The 19583-nt window shown below is 53.0% G+C and overlaps 1 protein-coding gene across 7 annotated transcripts in view; it reads left to right on the top strand.

The window, feature by feature from the left end:
• The window catches only part of PPFIA4 (PTPRF interacting protein alpha 4), a 204969-nt gene that overhangs the window by 65072 nt on the left and 120314 nt on the right, over positions 1-19583 (top strand). For 5 of the 7 annotated variants that reach the window (XM_050956078.1, XM_050956083.1, XM_050956080.1 and 2 more), the window contains exon 2: positions 8808-9702. In XM_050956078.1, the coding sequence (XP_050812035.1) occupies positions 9466-9702 (237 nt within the window). In that variant the 5' untranslated portion in view covers positions 8808-9465. Of the gene's footprint in view, positions 1-7824; positions 8028-8111; positions 8130-8807; positions 9703-19583 lie in introns of those variants that run through there. The other 2 variants (XM_050956079.1, XM_050956081.1) reach the window with 2 other exon arrangements.

Raw genomic sequence — 19583 nt, 5'->3', positions numbered from 1 at the left:
TGAAGCACCATTCCCAGAGCCTTTGATTGATGTGTTGGGGTCAGGCACTCATTTGCTGGGCGCCTGGAAGGAGGTGGGAGAGTAGCGGGCCCACCCAGGTACCTGCTTTCACCATTTAACTTAGCATTACACTTGGGGGGCTGTTAGCATAGAGTCTGGAAATAGTCCACTGATTTCAAGTGATTTTAAGCAATTTCATAGCAAATCCTTCCAACTGCAGTGAGCGCATTTCAGGGGATAATCTCCTGGGCTTTTCCCCTGACTGGCAGTTGCCTTGAGAAAGGGTGAGTCAGCCTAGATTGCTGCCATGGGGACATGTGGCTGCTTCTCTTTCTTACTTACTTGCTTCAGGGACCATAACTCATAGCTAAGGCTAAGATTTAGTCATGGATATTTTTAATAAAAGTCACAGGCAATAAACAAAAATTCACAGCCCGTGTCCTGTCCATAACTTGTACTATATACCCCTGGCTAAAACCTGGGGGCTCTGGGCACGCCACGAGTGCTCTGGGGCAGGGGGCGGCCCAGGGGGCTGCTGGTGCTGAGGAGGGGCGGGGTGGCGACATGCGGTCTGGGACCACCACTAGGGTTCAGAGGAGAGTGGGGAGATGTGGGGTAGCCCGAAACTTCCCCAGCAGCAGCCAGTGTGGCAGGCCCAGGGGCTGCCCGAGCTGCTCAGGTGGCCCCCGGGCGAAGGGCACCAGCCACTGCAGAAGTCCTGGAGGTCCCAGAAAGTCATGGAATCCATGACCTCCTTGACAGACTCACCACCTTAGCCATAGCTCCCAGGGAACGCCTGGACTCTCTCAAGGGCACAGGTCATTGGGGCTGGTGGGCGTGACTCTTCTTGCATGGTGGAAGTCGATGCTTAGTGCTGAAGCTGCTTATTAGGAGCAGATGAACGTTAAAGGAATAGCTGTTGTTTTGCTCTGGCCAAGATGCGGGAGAGCTGCCTGGCTCCATGTTCTCGTCTCCTGTGTGTGAATAGATGGCCTGAGCATTCCCCATTTAACCGGGACAGAAACAGCTGGCCTCTCCTTGCTCATTGGCTTCCCCCGCCTATGGGCATCTTACTCCCAAGCAGCGCTATACACTGGAGAACCTGGTACTGCAAACCAGAGGATGTGGCTGTGAGAGATAAAGCATCTGTGGGAATACAGACCCTATAGGAACAGTGGGTGCAAAAAACCTAACTGGGTTCAAGGCTGAGCTTGATAAGTTTATGGAAGGGATGGTGTGATGAGACTGCCTACAATCACATGGAGCTGATCTTTGACTGCTAGCAGCAAATATCTCCAACGGCTAGTGGTGAGGCACTGGATGGGAAGGGCTTTGAGTTACAACAGAGAATTCCTTCCTAGGTGTCTGGCTGCTGGGTCTTGCCCACATGCTCTGGGTGTAACTGATCGCCATATTTGGGGTTGGGAAGGAATTTTCCCCCAGGTCAGAGTGGCAGAGACCTTCAGCGTTTTTTGCCTTCTCCTGCAGCATGGGGCATAGGTCAGTTGCAGGTTTAAACTAGCGTCAGTGGTGGATTCTCTGTAACTTGACGTCTTTAAATCATGGTTTGAGTTCACTAATCCAGCCAGAGGTTAGAGGTCTGTTACAGGAGTGGGTGGGCGAGGTTCTGTGGCTGTGACATGCAGGAGGTCAGACTAGACGATCATGATGGTCCCTTCTGACCTTAAAGTCTATGAGTCTATTTCTTAAATGGTTTCATCTGAATAGGCTTTAAAGTAACTTTTCTCTATGAAGATGAAGATTCCAGAAAATAAGCTACTTAACCAATGCACTAGTTCCAAAAGAGGAAAATGACTGTAAAACACCTCGTTTTGCAGAAGGAAGGTGCCCATGATGAAACCGAACCCAAGTTATTTTTGATGTTGCTCACGGATATTGAGTGACTGGTTTTTCCAGTCAGCTATTTCTGTTGGATTTTTGTGTCAAACTTTGTCAGTGTGAAAGGGTGGATGGTCAGTTTGATTAATTCTCCATGGGTTGCAAGATAAATTTTTAAAGCTGAAATCTAACAAACTAGATTTGCAATTAGATACGTGTTCTAGCCAATATTAGAATGGAATTGAATAGGAGAACCCCTTATATTGAGTCCTGGGAGTGTTTGCTTACTAAGTTAATGCTAGATTCATTTCAGGTCAACTTTTACAATGACCTTGGACCATATTTCTTAGATCTGGACACTTGGTTACTCTTAACCTATCAATACTTTATTAATTCACTGAGGCCCACGTCAGTATTCGATCAACAGTTCTTCGATTGTGTGTAGATGCAGCCGAAGATCTAGGTGTGTACAGATACAGACCTGCAAGCAATTGTCATATTCTATGGGTGAGGCTTAGCAGTTACACCAAGGAACAATGCAAATCACCAAGATTTCTTGTTACATTTACTTATGACATCAATCATCGCTGGATTCAAAACTGGCTAACTGATAGGTCTCAAAATGTAATTGTAAATGGGGAATCGTCACTGAGGAGGTCGGTTGGTTTCCAGGGAGGTCCCCGCAGAGATCGGTTCTTGGCCCTACTCTATTAAATATTTTTATCCGTGACCTGGAAAAAAACATAAACTAATAAAGTTTGCAGATGACACAAAAATTTGAGAGTGGTGAATAATGAAGAGAACAGGTCACTGGCACAGAAAGATCTGGATCACTTAGTAAACTGAGTGCCAGCAAACAATAGGTGTTTTAATATAGCTAAATGTAAATGTCTCTATCTAAGAACAAAGTTCTGGTATTCACAGGTCAGGAAGGATGTTGATCAATTGGGAGAGGGGTCAGAGAAGAGTCTCGAGAATGGTTAAGGGATTAGAAAACCTGCCTTAGAGTGAGAGACTCAGAGAGCTCAACCTATTTGCTTTAACAGAGAGAAGGTTCAGGGTGACTTGAGTATAGGTATCTTCACGGGGCTCATATATTGAATTATGAGCTCTTCAGTCTAGCAGAAAGGTATAACACGATCCAGTGGTCTCTGGCTGGTGCTATGCAGGATGTCAGATTAGATGATCACAATGGTCCCTTCTGGTCTTGGAATCTGTGGAGCAGTTCTTTAGTACCTAACACATTTATCATACTTACAACTTCTTAAAGAAATAGTGTGTGTGTGTGTTAGGGTTGCCAACTTTCTAATCCCACAAAACTGAAGACCCTTGTGCCACCCCCTGCCCTGCCTCTTCTCGGAGGCCTTGCCCCCCGTTCATTCCATCCTCCCTTCCTTGGTTGCTCACTCTGCCCCATCCTCAATCACTCACTCATTTTCACCTGGCTGGGGTGGGGGGGTTGGAGTGTGGGAGGGGTTGTGGGCTTTGGGTTGGGGCCAAAAATGAGGGGCAGGAGGGGGCTCCAGGCTTGAGGATTGTGCCAAGAGGTTTGGAGTGTGGGAGGAGGCTCCGGGTTGAGGCGGGGGTTGGGGTGTAGGAGGGAGTATGGACTCTGGGCTGGGGGTGCAAGCTCTGAGGTGGGCCCAGAAATGAGGGGTTCAGGGTTTTGGAGGGGGCTCTGGGCTGGGACAGGGGGTTGGGAAGTGGGGGTGTGAAGGTGTGGGCTGTGGGGTGGGGCTGGGGAAGAGGGGTTTGAAGTGTAGGAGGGGGCTCCCGGCTGGGGCAGTGGGTTGGGGTGCAGGGTGTGGGCTCTGGAATGGAGTTTGGGTGTGGGAGTGGATTCCAAGCTGGGGCAGAGAGTGAGGCATGGGAAGGGGCTTAGGGTGTGGTCTCCGGCGGCACTTACCTCACGTGGCTCCCAGAGGCTGCCAGCATGTCCCTCCGGCTCCTAGGTGGAGACATGGCCAGGAGTTTCTGCATGCTCCCTGTGCCCGCAGGCCAATGGGGTTCTGGGCCAATGGTAGCTGTAGAGCCAGCACTCATGGCGGGGGTGGCACGCAGAGCCCCTGTGGCCGCCCCTACGGCCGCCCCTACACCTAGGAGCTGGAGGGACGTGCTGGCTGCATCCGAGAGCCACGCGAAGCTGGGTAGGGAGCCTGCCAGCCCTGCGCCACCCAGACTTTTAACGGCCCAGTCAGCAGTGCTTACCGGAGCCACCAGGGTCGCTTTTTGGGACAGCTGGCAACCCTAGTGTGTGTGTGTGTGCGCGCGCGCCATGAATGTATCACTGTGTTCTGTGTTTAAAAGTTCTGAGAGATTTGAAATTGTCACCTGTCATTTCTGCTAGATAAAAAGTTGTCAAACTTCTGCTTCTTGTGGATGTTCTGTTCACATCTGCGTTATAATCTCTCTGTTGGAAGAGGAAAGGGTTAGCTGCTGCATGAGTTGAATTCTATGAAGGAAGCTTTATAATTGATTCTGAGGTTGTGCTCCAGATATTCGATAAAAAATTGGTTTCTGTATTAAGCTACTTAACGGGATTCAAACTATAGATGTGATTGAATTCTTTAGTTGGAATCAAATGGAAAGCCACCACCTTAGAATCTGCTTTAGAGTTTTTGAAGGGTTGGCTATTTTTAGTATTCATTTGATTTAACTAATTTGATGACTTAATGCCAAACCAGTATTGAGACTGGCTTGTTGATTTGCTGGTTGTATTGCTTATTGGTAGTTTAGTTGAACGGTATTAAGAATAGTTCAGCTTTGGTGCTGTGCCATCTTGGTTTCATTTTGAAGTGTTTTTAATAAGATGTGTAAAAAGACAGTCACCTGTCTTTCCATGGGCTAGGTGGGTTTGGATGGACACCAGTTGGTCAACCTAAAAGCCCAACCTGCTATCCCTTATTAATCTTTGCTCCTGACGCCCCTCATTTCCAATGGTGCTTGCACTAGCAGTGCTGGGGGGCTGCCGCACCCCCTGGCTTGAAGGGCTTTCCATTATATCCAGGGTTTGCAGTTTTATCAGTGGCTCTCAGCACCCTCACTATACAAATTGTTCCAGTTCCCCTGCTTATGACCTTGCACTGTGCTGCTGGCAGAGGGGGCAGTGATGAAGTTGTAGGTGAAGTGTGGAGGAGGCCAGTGAGATGGGACAGGGTGAGAGGCTGTTTCCTATAGATGGAGGAGGCTGAGAGCCAGTGGCGTTGGAACAGTTTTTAGAGTGAGAGTGCTGAGCTGCACCCCCCTTGCCCCTGTCCATGCCCTCCGCTGCCCCTAGAACTGGGCTGGGAGCAGGGCTGTGGTTTCGGCAGCGGGGACACAGACTGGGTAAGGGGGTTGAGGCTGGGGGTGGGTGCAGAGTCCCGGGCCGGGGCCAGCAGCCAGGACCCCACAGGTGGGCCGCGAGCAGAGTCCCAGGTGCAGGGCCAGCAGCCGGGATCCCCCACAAAACCTGGGGGTGCTGCAGCGACCCTCCCATCCTTAGTTCCCATGCCTGTGCTGAGAGTAGCATCCGCAGGAAGGACAGAGCATTGGCAGTGACGGGGAAGAGTCAGCGTAGGACTGTTCGATTGGAACAGGCGGGCATTGGAGGCAGGGCCTGACCTCTCAAATTGCCTCCTCTCTGGGCTAATGGCGCAGGAGCTATTGATTTCGGGCTCCAGGGCACCGCCAAGCTATTTACTCAGGGCTAAGTGCAGAGAAGTGCCGAATACCTAATGTCACAGGGTGTTTCAGGCTCTCTTTCCCATTAAAGCCCCAAGTCTCTGCAGAGAGAGTGAGGCTAGGCCAGGGAGCTACATTTTATCATTCATTTTTTCCCCCTTGGGATCAATTTGCTGCTTTTTGGTTAATGTTGGTTCAGCTGATTTTGAAAAGAAGATTTGTAGCTGTGCCCAAAGTCATCAGAGATGATGGGGCAGAGCAGGGCATGTCCTCCTGCCAGGGGGAAGAAAGAGAGTCCCCAAAACCACCCTCTGCCCTCAGTCTCTGTCTTCCACCACTACTCATCTGCCTCTGCTTCTCTGCCCCCACCCCTGTCCCCCTCTGCCTCTCTGCCTGTCTCTTTAAAAGGGCATCAGAAAGAAAATTAGACATTGCAGAGCAGCGAGCAATATAAAGAGCTGCACAGCCATGTTGAGGTCAAAGCTCAAAATGGCCTTTGGTTGGCAAGGGGCCCAATGCAGCAGGGGGTTGAGGGGGCTGCTATGCACCCTCTCCTCATACAAGAACAAGGGGATTCTCCGTGTAATTGGAAAAACAGCACACTCGACCCTGATGAATGTCACGAAGCACATCAGTAACTTGTGGAACTCTTTTGCCACAAGATATCATAGAAGTGAAGAGCTTAGTGGGGGATTGGATGTTTCCATGGATAATGAGAACACTCCAGCTATGTTAGGCAGGATACAAGAATCAGAAGAGTTATCAACCCTGTTGCTTCAGAGCATAATCCAATTGTTAACTGCCAGGGATCAGGAAAAAATTCTTGCTAGTGGCAGTTTATTCCATAATTCTCCACTAGGGGGTTCCATGCACCTGTCTCTGAAACAACTGGCCTTGGCCATGCCCAGAGACAAAGCTGTAGACTAGATGGACCCCTGGTCTCATCCTGCCAGGCAGTTCTGATGTCCCATTGATCTCTCTTGTGCAAAGGGGTCTGTTGGATGAAAGTAACTGAGGCCCACTGTGCGGGACCAGGAGTGAGTGAAAATCCAGACTTTTGGCTGTAACTGCCTTTCTTGGGGTCCAGAGGGGAATTTACCCCATGTGCTGCATTACATGACATTTTAGGTAACTGTAGCAGCATTATAGGGGCTTTCTCTATGCTCTGAATCAGCTCATCAGTGGTGCCAGATCAGATGTTTCTTGAAGGAGGGGGTAAGTTCTGGTCGCCCCCGCCCCCCCCCGCAACCCTGACAGGGACCCTGTCTCCACTCATCCCTTTTGAGAGTGTCCCCTCTTTTACCCACCCTGTGCACAAAGCGCATGCTGCCAGGAATCAAGGTCTTGGTGACACCCCTGTGTGCCATGGGCCAGGAAAGATTTGCAGTGCGCTAGGTCACAGCACCTTTTGGCCTGGCTGCCCCTCTGGCAGGACAGAGGTGCGGCTGGACCAAATCTCAGGGTGTGCTCACAGTGTCACACGCTGAAATTTGGCCTGGCCATCCCTTGGTGTGGACGAAGGGGCAACGGGTTAGATTTCAGTGGCGTTATGACCAAGTGGCCCGAGCAACTCTCTGGACTGCTCCAGCAGCAGCTGAACAGATGTAGGACAGGACTGCTGCTTAACGGTGACCAGTCCACAGCGCTCCTGGCTCCGCAGAACATTGAGTAAATGCAGACACCTTGGGAGCAGGGGTGTTCGCATTGCCCGGCACTGCTGCAGCCCATCAGCAGGGTCTTGGGATGGATGGGCCATTGGTCTGAGCCGGGATGATACACATGTCACCAGCTGGCAGGTGCAGCTCTGTTTCTTCTGCTGATTTCCTGGCACTGGCTCCAAGGGTTGCTAAGGAAGGAGCAGCTTTGCCCTCTCTCATAGTCCTTTGTATGCTCAGGGCCAGTCTCTGATCTCATTCTCCTGGCAGTCCCATTGAAGCCAGTGGCAATGCTGTGGCTTTATTGTGGTCTGCGAGCCAGGAACCACCCCCGTGGTTTCAGAGCAATGCACGAAGGGTGCATCAGAGAGAGGTGCAGAGAGTCCCTGTGCATCTGGGTTTTCAGAGAAGTGAGGGGTTGGCTCTCAGATTCGCAGATCCCAGGATCCCCAGGTGGGTGCCTGCCGCCAGCTCTCCCAGCTGGTGTACGGCCGGTGGAGGCACCTGCCCCAAGCAGGGCTGGAGATGCTGCTTGCCAAATCGCCCTTTCTGAATCATTGCTATATTTGGCCTTGCAGCCACGTGGCTGCAAGCCCCTGCCAGTGCATTCCTGCCAGCTGCTAGCAGAGGTGGGGGAGGCAGGCAGGAGACAGGGAGAGAGTTCTGACAATCAGAGGAAATTATCCAGCTGATCACTGGGCCGAGAGCCCCAGCTTCCCAGTGTCACCGAGCATGAGCACAGCCTTCTGCTGGAGCTAGAGACAACTGCATTGGAGCAACTCCAGTTCTGCAGCCCTCAGGAGCAAGCGGGCCCTGCCCAGAGCTCCCACTGACCTGGGGTAGTCCGGCCAGCACGCAGACACCGGCAAGGTACATGCTGCATCCTGAAGGTGGAGTCGGCAGCACCCTGCCGTCCATCTCCTCTCTGGGATCCATTTTCCTCTGCTGCACTTCATCTGAGGGAGAAATGGGGTAATATGGTCTGTTTCTCTGGGGAGATTTTCTCCCCTTTGTGGCCTGGTACCCTGGGGAGATTCCCCCTTCCCCATGGCCTGGTACTTTAGGGTCTTGTACGCAGGTTGGGCTTTTGTGTGGGACGGTCCCATGATGCCTGTGTGCGTAGATTTGGTTTAGCGCAGTATTTACACCCCGCCCCCCCCCCCTGGATTTTTGTGAGTCCAGTCGCAGCGGAGAACAGCTGGTAGGTGATGCTTCCCTGGGCCAGCGCAGGAGAGCGCGGAGCCATGCCGCTGGCCTCCTGCAGGCCAGCAGGTTCCTGAATCCTGCCCCACCCTACAAGGCCTGCACAAAGATCCCATTGCAGATAAGGATGCAGGCTAGAGACCTTGGAGGGAGGCTGCTGGGAGGGCGGTTCACTAGCACCTGCTTGTGGAGATGGAGAAGCTTAATGTACAGTGCCTAGTGTAATGGCATCCTGATCTGGGACAGGGACTCCTAGGTGCTCCAGTTCTATAAGTGGGAATCTAATTTGGCTCCCCTGCTGTCTGGAGGGGCTGATGCTGCTCCTCGGTGCTGGCTGGATGTTTGTGAAGGGGTGTGCTGGCAGATCCCAGCCCGTGAGGCGGGTAGGAGCCTGGGAAGCAGCAGCACGCAGGTGGGAAGTGTTTCACTGTGTCTCCTTTCCCGTAGGTCACAGACCTGGATCACGAGCGCAGCTCCGTGGGGCAGAGGCCTGGGGAGTATTTCTGCAAAGTGCATCGTTCAGCCTCAATTTATTCCAACTGACTGATTCTCGTTCACCATGTCCAGGCAGGTGAAACGTCACCCAGCCCCTCCTAGTGCCACTGGCTGTGCCGGGTCCCTGAAGGGGTGCATGCTGGCAGGGCACTGCGTTCCTCTCTGAGCCCATGGCTTTGCTGTGCTCTGGCACCCATGTGCTGCGTCAGATGGGATCCGCTCACCTGTCGTCTACGAAGCTGTTTGGGTGGCTGATTGGAATGAACCACACAGAACCAGAGGCAATCGTCTCTTCGGGGTCCTTATTGGTTTAAAGGACGCCGGGTAGCCCATGGAGCGGGAAACGCTGATCTCAGCAATGCAAGCTTCAGCTTAACCAATGACTCGGGGCTGTGAGGTGAGAGCGGGCATGGAGGATCCTGCACCCTGTCCCAAGCTGCCTGTCTCTGACAATCACTGCAATGGGCTGCGGGCAGCTATAACGATGTGATCTGCTGTCCGACAGATCTACAGCCCCAAGAGAGACCCCGAGGAGATCGTCAAAGCAACCCCCTAGGCGAGGCACATTGGCCTCTCTGGAGACTGGCGTGTGCTGAAACGGGCCACCACCATGATGTGCGAGGTGATGCCCACCATCAACGAGGGCGACCCCCTGGGGTCCCAGCAGGGCCCCGACTCGGAGGCCAACTTCGAGCAGCTAATGGTGAACATGCTGGACGAGCGAGACAAGCTGCTAGAAACGCTACGGGAGACCCGGGAGACTCTGGCCTTGACCCAGAGTCGGTTACAGGAGACGGGGCATGAGCGAGACCAGCTGCAGAGGCAACTCAACTCTGCCCTCCCGCAGGTAAGGAGAGCGGCTCTGGAGCTCTGCCGGGACAAGAATGCCAGCGAGTGGCAGGAGAGACAGGGCTGGGGATCTTGGTAGGGCTGTGGGAATAGGGTAGTTGTCTCTGGGATGTCTCCAGGCTCCTTGCTAGCACTGCTTTACAACGAGCATCCAGCCTAGCCCAGTTTGGGCTGCTGCAAACCAGATAGCCTGGTCTTAAAGCCAGGATGGAGCCAGGAAATGCAGCTCTGCCAAGGGCGCTTTGGGAAAGCGGGCGAGGCCCACAAGGCAACATTCCCAGAAGCGGCCTCTTATTCCGAGTGCCCGACTTTTGGCACCATGGGCCTGATGCTTCCGAAGTGCTGAGCACCTGCAGCTCCCATTGGCTGCAGCTGAAGTGATGGTGGCTCAGCGTCCCAGAAAATCAAGGGTTAGATGGGTGAGGTTGGGCACCCGGGAATCGAGGCCCCTTTTGGAAGTACTGGCCTTACCGGGGATAAAGAGACGTCCCTGAAGGCAAAGGCCAGCTGCTCGCTCAGTGGGGCCGCTCACGTTCATTATAACCATTCCTCAAACCCTTGCTTCCTGATCTGTAAGTTGCCCAGCGCAGGTCACTCCCCACTGATGGCACTGGTGTCACCTCGAGACTCTGCGGGAGGAGAGGGTGTCCCAGGCCCAACAGCTGGGTCCCCGCTTTGGGTTGTGTACCCCTGAACCAGAGCTACTGAGGTCTAGAGAGCAAACATCAGTGTTCTCCTGCTCACAGCCTTTCCCATCCCGAGGAAGGATGGCCCAGTGGTTAGGGTGCTGACTTGGGAGAACTGGGTTCAAATCTCTGCTCTGCCACAGACTCCTGGTGTGCCTTTGGGTGAGTCCCTTAGTCTCTCTGGCCTTAGTTCCCATCTGTACCATGAGGAAGACCATACATGAGACATACAAGGATTGTGCTATCATACAATCTTTAGAAAGAAAACAACTGTCTTGGTTTGGGTGAGGTGTCACAAATCCCATTTCCCTTATAGCACCCACTGATAAATACTGACATGAATTCAAACATGTGGATCGTTCCTTTTCCAGCTTTTGAAAACATTTGAGACTGTGCCAGCTTAACAGTTGCTCATTTTTAATGAAGTTAGGAACCTTTCCCAATCTTAAGGATCGTAATGCATCAGTTATTGCATTTATGATGTATTCCCCATATGCAGAGCATATAATCTCCTTTCCTTAATGTTGATCCCTGTGCTGATCATTGTTTAAAGTGATCAGCTGATTACTTTTATGTTGGGTCTCATTAAACAGTTGGGTTATGTTATACATATTATAAATAGTAAATTGTTCTTCCTGTGGAGAAGTCCTGGGTTGAGTATAATTGTCCGTTTCTTTTGTGTTGGTATGTTCTGTTTCACATGCTCAGGCAGCTGAGCATGACCGTGTTGTCTGGTTTCATGGGGTTGTAACAGTTCAGTTCCAGATCTGTGATTTTGGCTCAGTCTTATCCTTAGAGCAATGATAAGGGTGTAGTAAATCGAAATATCAGTGTCCGTTTTATGGTTGCAATTTGCTGGGCTCCAGTTGTTGCGATTCTGTTGGATGCTGTTCACTTAAGTCCTGAGGAGGAAGTTGCTCCTGTGACCTGGATGATCTGTACAACCTTAACTGATTAGCATGGCAGATTCTGTCTCTGTTACACTTGCCTCCTGTTATTTTAATCTTATACACTGCTGAACTGAGTTTATTGATGACTCGGAAGGATCCGATTCATCGGTTACACAGCCCATGTTCTGGTGATTTATACAATGACACATAAATAACGGTATTACTTTAACTTTCCAAGTATCTCTCTTTGGTTTTTGTCAGGCTGAGGGACTTACTGGTTGCCGCTTTCAGGAGCTCCCATTGGCTTGGATCAGTGATCCGCGGCCAGTGGGAGCCGTGATTGGCCGGACCTGCGACGGGGCAGGTAAACACACCAGCCCAGCCCACCAGGGGCTTTCCCTACACAAGCGGCGACCCCTGTTTGAGAAACCCTGCTTTAAGAGGAAATGCCTCTACCCACTTGAAAAAGGATCAATAACCACTAATAGGTATTGGTTATCTCTTTGAGTCCTTGGCAAAGGACCTACAAAGTCAATCTGCAAAGCCATCCAAGGACCTTTATGCGCCTGAGATTTAAACGGTGCATTTCTTTTGTACAAAGGATTTATTGTTAGCAATCCTTCTCTTTCTGGTTTGGAAAGCTCTGGAATTACTTTCACTATATTTTTATCTGATTTCTGCATTTTTTTAAAATCCGGTATGAGGTTTACCTTGATGGTAATAACTAGAACCATTAATAAAGAAATGATACCTTTTAATAGAACTTGTTTTTTGGATTAATGGTTGGAAAAGCGTTTGTTTTTCCTCCTCCCTTAGATCCAATTGATCAAGATTGGGACAGACACGTGGCTCCTCTTGATACAGTAGGGCAGTTGGTAACAAAGATGGTGTCCTAATAGGTTTTACTGCAATATTTTTCCCTTGCAGCAGTAATGCCCAGTGGGCTAGGCGAGCATTTGAGACTTGCTCATTGTCACGGAGTGTGGGGGAGTCCGGCCCTGCACCCCTCTTCCTGGGACCCACAGTGACTCTCGGCCAGCCAGTAAAACAGAAGGTTTATTGGACAACAGGAACACAGGTTACAGCAGAGCTTGCAGGCACAGTCAGGACCCCTCCACCGAGTCCTTCTGGGCTTTCAGGGTGCTTGGATCCTAGCTAGGATACCCTGAATTCCGCCCACACAGCCCCAAGCCCCAACTCCAACTGCTTCCCTCCTGCCACTCTCTTCCTTTGTCCCCTTCCCGGGCAAAGGTGTTGACCTTTCCCCTCCCTTACCTAGCTCAGGTTACAGGCTCTGGCATCGTCCATCTCCTAAAGTCCTCCCCTGCTCTCCCACTCCCCACACAGACAGTCCCTACTGCATCACATCTCTCCCCCCTTCGAGACTGAACTGAGCGGGGTCACTCTGCCCAGTGACCTGGGGAAGTTCAGGGTCCCCTCTCCGGGACAACGCATCCGCTGTCAGGTTGGCACTTCCCTTCACATGGACCACGTCCATGTCATAGTCCTGCAGGAGCAGGCTCCACCTCAGGAGCTTGGCGTTGGCTCCTTTCATCTGGTGCAGCCAGGTCAGGGGAGAGTGGTCGGTGTACACGGTGAAGTGTCGCCCAAAGAGATATGGCTCTAGCTTCTTAAGGGCCCACACCATGGCCAGGCATTCCTTCTCGATGGCCGCGTAGCTTTGTTCCCGGGGTAGCAGCTTCTTACTCAGGTACACGATAGGGTGTCTCTCCCCCTTTTCATCCTCCTGCATTAACACCGCCCCCAGTCCCGTGTCTGAGGCATCGGTGAACACCATAAAGGGTTTGTCAAAATCTGGGTTTGCCAGAACTGGGTCGCTAACCAGAGCCTCCTTCAGCGCCCGGAAAGCCTCCTGGCACTGCTCAGTCCAGATCACCTTGTCTGGCTTCCCCTTTTTGCACAGTTCAGTGATGGGGCCGGCTATGGCACTGAAGTGGGGCACGAACCTTCGATAGTACCCCGCCATCCCAATAAAGGCCTGGACCTGCTTTTTGGTTTGGGGAGCAGGCCAGTCTCTGATCACCTCCACCTTGGCTGGTTCCGGCTTCAGGCAGCCGCTCCCCACCTGATGGCCCAGGTAAGATACTTCAGCCATCCCCACCTTGCACTTCTCAGCCTTTACTGTTAACCCAGCCTTCCGGAGTCGGTCCAGGACTTGTTTAACCTGGGACACGTGGTCCTCCCAGGTCTGGCTGAAGACGCAGATGTCGTCAATATACGCCACGGCAAAACTCTCCATCCCCCTCAGTAGCTGATCCACCAGGCGCTGGAAGGTGGCCGGCGCTCCCTTGAGGCCGAAGGGCAGGGTCAAAAACTCATAGAGCCCCAGAGGGGTGATAAAGGCCGATTTCAGCCTGGCATCTGCGTCCAGCGGCACTTGCCAGTAGCCTTTGGTAAGATCCATAGTGGTGAGGTACCGTGCACCTCCCAGCTTGTCTAGGAGCTCGTCAGGCCTGGGCATAGGGTAGGCATCAGATACGGTGATGGCATTGAGCTTTCGATAGTCCACACAGAACCTTATTGACCCATCCTTCTTGGGAACCAGCACTACTGGCGAGGCCCAAGGGCTGGAAGACGGCTGGATCACCCCCAAAGCCAGCATGTCCCTGACCTCTCTTTCAAGATCCTGGGCAGTTTTACCAGTGACCCGAAAAGGGGAGCATCTTATAGGGGGGTGTGACCCCGTCTCCACCCGGTGGACAGTCAAATTAGTGCGTCCAGGCTGGTTGGAAAACAGCTGTCGGTACAGATGCAGCACCCCTCTGATCTCAGCGTGCTGGCCCGGGGTCAGTTGCTCAGAGAGGGGAATCGCCTCCAGGGGGGAACCAGCTTTTGTCCCAGGGAATAGATCCACTAAGGGGTCATCTCCCTGCCCCTCCCAATGTCCACACACGGCCAACACCACATTCCCCCTGTCATAGTATGGTTTCATCATGTTCACATGGTACACCCGACGGTGATGTGCCCGGTTTGACAGCTCCACCACATAGTTTACCTCATTCAGTTGCTTGATAACCTTGAAGGGCCCTTCCCAGGCGGCCTGGAGTTTGTTTCTCCTCACGGGGATAAGAACCATCACCTGATCCCCGGTGGCGAAGGTACGGGCTCGTGCTGTGCGGTCATACCAGACCTTCTGCCTCCTCTGGGCTCGGGCCAGATTCTCCCTGGCCAGGCCCATGAGCTCGGCCAGTCTTTCCCGGAAGGTCAGGACATACTCCACCACTGACTCTCCCTCGGGAGCGGCCTTCCCCTCCCATTCGTCCCTCATCAGGTCTAGGGGCCCCCTCACCCGCCTTCCATACAACAGTTCGAAAGGTGAAAACCCGGTAGATTCCTGGGGTACCTCCCTGTACGCAAACAGCAGGTGAGGTAAGTACTTGTCCCAATCTTGCGGATGCTGTTTCATAAATGTTTTTAGCATCATCTTCAGCGTCCCGTTGAACCTTTCTACCAGCCCGTTGGACTGAGGGTGATACGCTGAGGCCCAGTTGTGCTGGACCCCACATTTCTGCCATAAGGACCGGAGCAGGGCCGACATGAAGTTGGACCCCTGGTCCGTTAAGACCTCCTTGGGGAACCCCACCCGGCTGAAAATTGTCAGCAGCGCATCTGCCACTGTGTCTGCTTCGATAGAGGACAAGGCCACCGCCTCGGGGTAGCGAGTGGCAAAATCCACCACCACCAGGATGTATTTCTTCCCTGACCGGGTCATCTTGCTGAGAGGTCCCAGTATGTCCATGGCCACCTTCTGGAAAGGTTCTTCTATGATGGGTAAAGGCCTCAAAGCCGCTTTCCCCTTGTCCCGGGCCTTCCCCACCCTCTGGCAGGGGTCACAGGATTGGCAGTACTGTCGGACATGGGTAAAGACCCCAGGCCAGTAAAAGTTCTGTAGCAGCCTCTGCCTGGTGCGCCGGATTCCCTGGTGCCCTGCGAGAGGGATGTCATGGGCCAGGTACAACAGCTTGTGACGGAACTTCTGGGGAACCACCAGCTGCCTCCTGATCCCCCATGACTCTACTTCCCCTGGGGGAGCCCATTCTCGGTACAGGAACCCCTTCTCCCACAGGAACCTCTCCTTGCAACCTCTCCTCATGGTCTGTACCGCACTAAGGTCAGCCCGGTCCCTGTGCTTCCGCAAGGAGGGATCTTTCTGCAACTCGGCCTGGAACTCAGCAGCTGGGACAGGAATGGGGACCGGCTCTCTCTTGCTGGCTGGGTCTGAGGCCGCAGCCTCTCTGCACCGTGCCCCTGGGCGTTCCCCGCTCCCTGAGTTAGGGTCCTGCACCTCAGGTCGAGTACCTTCCCCGTTTTCGGGGTGCAGTGCCATTTGCCGACTCTGACTACGAGTCACGACCAGGGCACTCTGGGTGTTACTAGGCCAGTCCTCAAGGTCCCCTCCCATTAACACGTCAGTGGGCAAATATTGGTGTACCCCTACATCTTTGGGGCCCTCCTTGGCCCCCCATTTCAGGTGTACCCTTGCCACGGGTACCTTGAATGGGGTCCCGCCCACGCCCATCAGGGTCAGGTAGGTGTCGGGCACCATCCGATCTGAGGCCACCACCTCGGGCCGGGCCAGCGTCACCTCTGCGCCCGTGTCCCAGTACCCAGTGACCTTCCTCCCATCCACTTCCAGGGAAACAATGCACTCTTTCCGGAGGGGCAGCCCCGCGCCCACCCGGTAAACCAAAAACCCGGAACCGGGAGCATCCATAGGTGGTATGTTGCCAACCCCCCTTTCCTGGGAATGTAGCCCCTCCTCCGATTGGGTTTTTACCCAGTCCACCCTCTGCGGGTTGGGTCTGCTTGGTCTGTCCCTGAGCTTGGGGCACTGGGCCCGTATGTGACCTCGTTGGCCACAGCGATAGCAGCCCATATCTCGTGGGTCCCCTTGAGTGGGTCGGAGGGACCTGCCGCTGGATGTTCCCCTTTTGGGGGGGTTCTCCATAGGCCCCCTTTGGGAGGTCCCATGTTGACTCTCTCTCTGCGTTGAGGCAGGCCTGCTCCTTCGAGACTCCTCCCTGCCATCCCCTGCCCGACTGTCCACAAATTGGTCAGCCAGCTGGCCTGCATGCTGCGGGTTCTCCGGCTTCTGGTCCATCAACCACAGCCTCAGGTCGGACGGGCACTGCTCGTACAGGTGCTCCAGTATGAATAGGTCAAGCAGGTCCTCTTTAGTTTGGGCCCCAGCTGTCCACTTGCGGGCATACCCCTGCGCCCGGTTGACCAGTTGTAGGTATGTGACCTCACGGGTTTTACGCTGGCTCCGGAACTTTTTCCGGTACATCTCAGGAGTCAGCCCAAACTCGCGGAGCAGGGCCTGTTTGAACAGTTCATAGTCCCCTGCCTCCGCCCCTTTCAGTCGGCTGTACACCTCCACGGCTGTGGAGTCCAGTAAGGGGGTGAGAACTGCGATCCTGTCTGCAGGGTCAACCCTGTGCAGCTCGCAGGCATTCTCAAAGGCCGTCAGGAAGGTATCTATGTCCTCCCCCTCCTTACGCCGGGGCAGCAAGGGCTTATCAAAGCTCTTTGTAGGCTTGGGTCCCCCCTCACTCACCGCAGCTGGAGCCTCACTGCTCCTCAGCCGGGCCAGGTCCAGCTCATGTTTACGCTGTTTCTCCTTCTCCTCCCACTCACGCTGGCGCTGGTTCTCCTCATGTTTACGCTGGTTCTCCTCATGTTTACGCTGGTTCTCCTCATGTTTACGCTGGTTCTCCTCATGTTCACGCTGTTTCGCCTTCTCCTCCAGCTCTCGCCTCTTTAACTCGAGCTCCTCCCGTCTCAGCTCCCTTTCATATTCCAGCCGCATCCGCTCCACGGATGCCGAGCGTTGCCGGGAGGATCCCCTGCTGGGGGGTGGGCTTCGCCGGGCAGATCCCCTGCTGGCCGGGGGTGTCACGGTGCCCTCGGTATACACTGGGCTCCTCCCCGCCCTTCCTCTACGCCTAGGAAGGGGGGGTCTCGGGAAGCCCTCGTCCGCCGGCTGACCACTCCCAGCGGGGACAGACACTGGTGCCTGCGCTGCATCTGCTCGGCTGCTTCCCTCAGAGACAGGGCTCCGTTCATTCATGCGGTCTCCCTGCTCCAGCTGGGCAATCAGCTGGTCCTTGCTGAGCCTCCCTGGGTGCAGCCCCCTCTGCTTGCACAGCTCCAGCAGGTCACACTTGCGCCGCTTGGCATACATCTTCCTGCTGACCACTCACAGGCCGGGGTGCTCGCCGCTCCCCACGGTTTCCAGGGGGACCCCTAGTGCACCAGCCCTTCTTGAGGTCACCACCTCTCTGCCAGGGTCGAGCTGCAGACTCCTCCGCCCCTGGGACCGCTCGCTGCAATCCCCCAGGGGACCCTGTTACTGCAAAGTCCTTCTCACTGGGCACACACTCCCAGGGGTTAACCACCCCTTCGTTTTACTGCTCCCCAGTCACTTACTGCACCCCGTGGACGGCGCTTCCTGCAGTATCTCCCACCGCTGCCACCAGTTGTCACGGAGTGTGGGGGAGTCCGGCCCTGCACCCCTCTTCCTGGGACCCACAGTGACTCTCGGCCAGCCAGTAAAACAGAAGGTTTATTGGACAACAGGAACACAGGTTACAGCAGAGCTTGCAGGCACAGTCAGGACCCCTCCACCGAGTCCTTCTGGGCTTTCAGGGTGCTTGGATCCTAGCTAGGATACCCTGAATTCCGCCCACACAGCCCCAAGCCCCAACTCCAACTGCTTCCCTCCTGCCACTCTCTTCCTTTGTCCCCTTCCCGGGCAAAGGTGTTGACCTTTCCCCTCCCTTACCTAGCTCAGGTTACAGGCTCTGGCATCGTCCATCTCCTAAAGTCCTCCCCTGCTCTCCCACTCCCCACACAGACAGTCCCTACTGCATCACACTCATCTTTTCCCCTATTGGGACAGTAAGAACTGAAGGGGATTGTGCGATGAGTGTAATATAATGTTTTATGATGACATTAAATGCGAGGCATAGGCTCATAGGATTTTCCCAGGCCTTTTCTGTGACGCCACAGCCGCTAATGCATTAACCCTGACCACTCCCTTCAGATGATAGGGTATCTCAGGATTTGGAGTGATCAACACCGGAGCCTTGACAATGGCCTGTTTCAGCTGCGATACTGCTTCCATGTGTTCCTCAGTCCATTTCCATCAGACACCTTTCTTTTTCCTTCTTTTTTTTTTTTAATAGCTGGTACAACGGACCTGCAATGGAAGCAAAATTGGGAATGAAATCCCTGTGGTACCCAGTTAAATCCAAAAAAGGATCTTGCGGTAAAGGCAATGTTTAGATTGCATCTACTTTCTGTTGCACCGGGGTTCTACCCCATTTTGTCAGAGTGAGGCCCAAGAAAGAGACGCAGTTGGCCATTAGCTGTGCCTTGGCCAGATTGCACTTTAACCCTTCTTCCTTTAGGATTTGCAGGACCTCATTAAGCCTTTTTAGATGCTTCTTTTTGGTCTGTGTTGCTAAACACATGTTATCTACTTATCGAAACAAAACAGTCGGTTTGGAAAAATTGCAACAGTACCCACCTTATTTGCATATGGAATAAAGCTGGAGAATTTTATACCCTGGGGGTAAACGTGTCCAGGAATATTGGACTCCCTGGAAACTAAATGCAAAATGGTCCTGTGAAATGTGGGCCACTGATAGTGTCCAAAAGCTGTTACGGATGTCAAGGACAGTAAACCACTTAGCCTCTGGATTAAAGAACTTGATTAGATTTGCCATCTTGGCCACTGTAGGGGCACAAATGGGTGTTACCTGATTCAGGCATCTATAATTTATTGTGAGATGCCAAGAACCATCTGGTTTTTTCACGGGCCAAATAGGGGAATTGGCAGTGGAAGTACATTTACATAGCACTCCCTATGTCAATAAAGACTTGATAGTCTCTTCTATGTATGGGTTTGCCTGTTCTGGGTAAGGATATTGTCTTTGGGCTGATATATCTCCTTCTACAACAATAGTGACTGCCATATGTTAGCAGAGGCATCTGCATGCTTGCAAAGTAACGCCTGTAACTCAGGTTGGTCTGCACGATTAGCCACTATTTTGTTTAAATCATACCCCTCAGGTTCAGAGTCCTCCACTGGAGATACCATGCCACACTCGGGCATGATTACTCTTGAGTCATCCTTTGCCTGTTCTATGGTAAGACAGAACAATTGGTTACCCAAATCAAGAACACATCCCTGTTTGTATAGGAAATCAGTTCCAATAGGCAATTCCTTGGGTTTGCTAACTTTATCAATACAAAAGTATGAACCTTTCTTAGGTGAC

Source organism: Gopherus flavomarginatus, chromosome 5 (genome assembly GCF_025201925.1).
Source record: "Gopherus flavomarginatus isolate rGopFla2 chromosome 5, rGopFla2.mat.asm, whole genome shotgun sequence".
In the NCBI taxonomy this organism is placed as follows: Eukaryota; Metazoa; Chordata; order Testudines; family Testudinidae; genus Gopherus; species Gopherus flavomarginatus.
Note: the sequence above shows the minus strand (reverse complement) of the source record. Positions and strands in the feature narration are given on the sequence as shown.